We start from the raw sequence: 3,017 nt of genomic DNA, 5'->3' as shown, positions 1-3,017 counted from the left end.
TTTTGTTTGTATATTATATTTTGTATCTATGTCCAATGTAAACTTAACAAATACACAAACAGGTATGAAACAAAACACCACACACACTTTCACAAACTTGATAGCGAACAAAGAAGCTAAAACTTGTCAATTTTATTTTCTGTACAATTGTTATGAAAAGAAAATGTTACAGAACTCTTCAATCATATTATCTGTTGCTGTTTTATCGATGCAGTGAGAATTTGTTTAAATGAAATTATTGAGCCGATATCTGTTAACTTCTTCTTTGTAGTTTAAGGTTTGTTGGATCCTCGCCCACCAATAAGTAGTGCGTTGTTTTTAAACATTCTTTTTACCGAGTAGACCTGAAACCATCAAAATCGTAAAACCGTACACAGAAAATACTTTAAAACAAACTATTATATAACTGCTTACGGGGGTGTACATAAGGGTATAGAACTGTCTACGCACACTTGACCGTTGTTAGAAAGTTTAATTTTGGCCTAATTGTATTTTAGATACGCATCCCAGATCTATGCTCTCCGGCCCCGTGGCTCAGTTGTCAGGCGATCACATAGATAATGGGATCGAAGCTCGATACGGATTGGAGTAGGTGTCTATGGGTAAGACACAAACGCACACTACACGGACCTATCAGTGGACACTAATTGGTATTAGGGTAATCAGGGTAATTGGCCAAACCTTGATTAAATCACATGTCCAATGGTATGGACCTTGTCAACAGGATTTTACACAGCACCTACAATATATAAGGTGGAAAAAATTAAAGCTTATACGTATTGACCTACCTGGCCGAAACCGACGAAACAAACCACAATCACGGCCAGCATAGAAGTAAAAGAAACACGAGACATGTTTGATCTTAAAGTATCCCAGTCGCCTTCGATTTTATTTAGTGAATGATGCAAGTAACGTGTAGAAAACCCGACGTCGGTGGCAATTTGAAACACCCGGTCCTAATTAAAGTGAAATAGAGCACGGTTAGAGTTATACAATACAGGTTAATATACAGTCTGTGGGGTAAGATGGAACACCGAAATATCTAAATATCCTGATCGTGTTTTAAACAATTAACAACCGTCTATGGGAGTCGTGAGGAAGCGGTTTTATAATTCTTTAAACGTTCTTTATACTACCAAATGGAACGAGAAAATAAATTGAAAAGGTGTCCCATCTTTCCCACCATAATATATGTTGTATATAAACATACATGCTAAAGTTATGTTATAGTTGTTTTATTCATATTTTCTGGTGGTTTTAGCGAAAGCGCGTTTTATTCAGTAATTTTGTCCTTTTTTAACTTCTGGTGTGTTATATCAACTGTTATTTAACCCTTTCTTATCTTTTTTTTTCGATTCTGTGTAACACTCAAACCTTTGTTAAGTTGTAAACGAAGGGGCAAACTAAAATTATTGATTTTATATTGTTCGAGTTACATAACTGGCACGGGTGTATAAATAAAAATATTCCAATTAGACCGTTAGTGTATTCTGCCTATCTTATTTAGGACATATATAGTATGCATTTTCTCCACAGCGAAAAAGCACTTCCATTATCCCAAAGACGAATTACCAAACCAGTTGTTTATTATCATATTTATATACTTACGTAAAGCCTATACATGTTGATATCAGATTCGTTCTGTAATGCATTATGATTTGCTTTGTGAAAGTATTTAACTTCTTTATGATGCAGGACAACAATTTGGAAATGAACCAACTTTGAATTGAACTTGTCCGCTCTATTGTCCAAACAGCATGCGTAGTAACCTATAACAGAAACGTATTTTAGGTGCGGTGCTGTTTATGTAACCTCTCTACAGACCCATAGTGGGCCACGTTAAGGGACTTCTATAGGACAGAGCACGGCCTACTAGGGATCTCTAGTAGGCCGTGGTCAGAGCTATTCTATTACACGACTGTTTTATGTATATAGTAGAGTGGGGTAATATGGGACATTTTTGGCACATAATATCCAAATATCCTAACCTTGTTTTAAACAATTAACAATGATTCTTATGAAAGTTGAAAGGAAGCTGTTTTTGTAATCAATAGAATGTTCTTTGTTTACTACCAAATGGGATGAGAAAATGGAATACAAAGTTGTCTCATCCTCCCCCACCCTACTAAAAGTAGTGTGTTTCTACACAAGGAATTTAAGATATAAAAATACATAGTGATGATCTAGCCAGCTATAATTACCGTCCTCTGGGCAAAATATGTTCATAGTTACTTCTTGCACGGGTTCATTGGTCTGCTTTAGTATAGTTTTATTGGTGGGTAGGGCAATGAACGAATTAATTCCAGCTTTCCCCGTTAAGGATGGCGACACCTGTACCTAGGATCAGCATATGATAGTTTAGCTATATAATGAATAATGTCTCCGTGGTCCGTAGCTTTAGCTTTAAAATAATGTACTTCTGGGTAACTTTAGCTCGTCAAAGAAAATTTACATTAAAAAAATAGCCATCCTGTTTGCATCATAAACCACAAGTAGATATTCTAGAGTTATGCAGTATACGCTTGTAGCATTTTTGTACAAGCGAATATTCTTTAGATCGTTGACTTTGTTATGAGCCTACCTCGTGCCCACACGATAGTTCAGACCCGTTTTCACATCTCTCGAACAAACATTCAAGCCCACCAGCACCAAGGTGAACTTTGCTTACAAATTCGTGCATGACTGAGCCTTCCATTAGTTGGGTGAAGAATCCGCTGGCAATTGATGTCTCATAAACATTAAATGGAGCGAGGTCTTCTGTTCGGTAAGGAGTATTTTCGTATTAAAGTGCTGCCGGTATCATAACTATACATTCAATAAAGTTTCAATATGTAATAAGGTTTGATAGGGAACAAAATGTAACGATTATAATACGTGTAGCGCTTGCAATTAAAAGGGGGTGCGAAACGTAGGAAGCGTTGGAAATGAGTTGTTTTTTATTAAAACCGATAAACATCGCGATTGCTTAACCCAGCAATATACAGACATATACCCTTTTTGCGTGGTCATTTTTATGC

The 3,017-nt window shown here is 36.4% G+C and overlaps 1 protein-coding gene across 1 annotated transcript; it reads right to left on the bottom strand.

Moving 5' to 3' along the window:
• LOC100182863 lies at nt 1-2,791 on the bottom strand. The gene is made up of 5 exons (XM_002129988.4): nt 2,582-2,791; nt 2,202-2,337; nt 1,609-1,769; nt 789-956; nt 1-344 (listed from the first exon to the last, which is right to left on the bottom strand). Exons 1-5 carry the CDS (start codon nt 2,693-2,695, stop codon nt 273-275), a joined length of 651 nt encoding a protein of 216 aa, XP_002130024.1. The 5' UTR covers nt 2,696-2,791; the 3' UTR covers nt 1-272.
• Between the last annotated feature and the right edge of the window lie 226 nt (nt 2,792-3,017).

The sequence above is a fragment of the Ciona intestinalis genome, unplaced genomic scaffold (genome assembly GCF_000224145.3).
Source record: "Ciona intestinalis unplaced genomic scaffold, KH HT000281.1, whole genome shotgun sequence".
Lineage (NCBI taxonomy): Eukaryota > Metazoa > Chordata > Ascidiacea > Phlebobranchia > Cionidae > Ciona > Ciona intestinalis.
The sequence above is the reverse complement of the archived record's forward strand: the minus strand, read 5'-3'. Positions and strand labels throughout refer to the sequence as shown.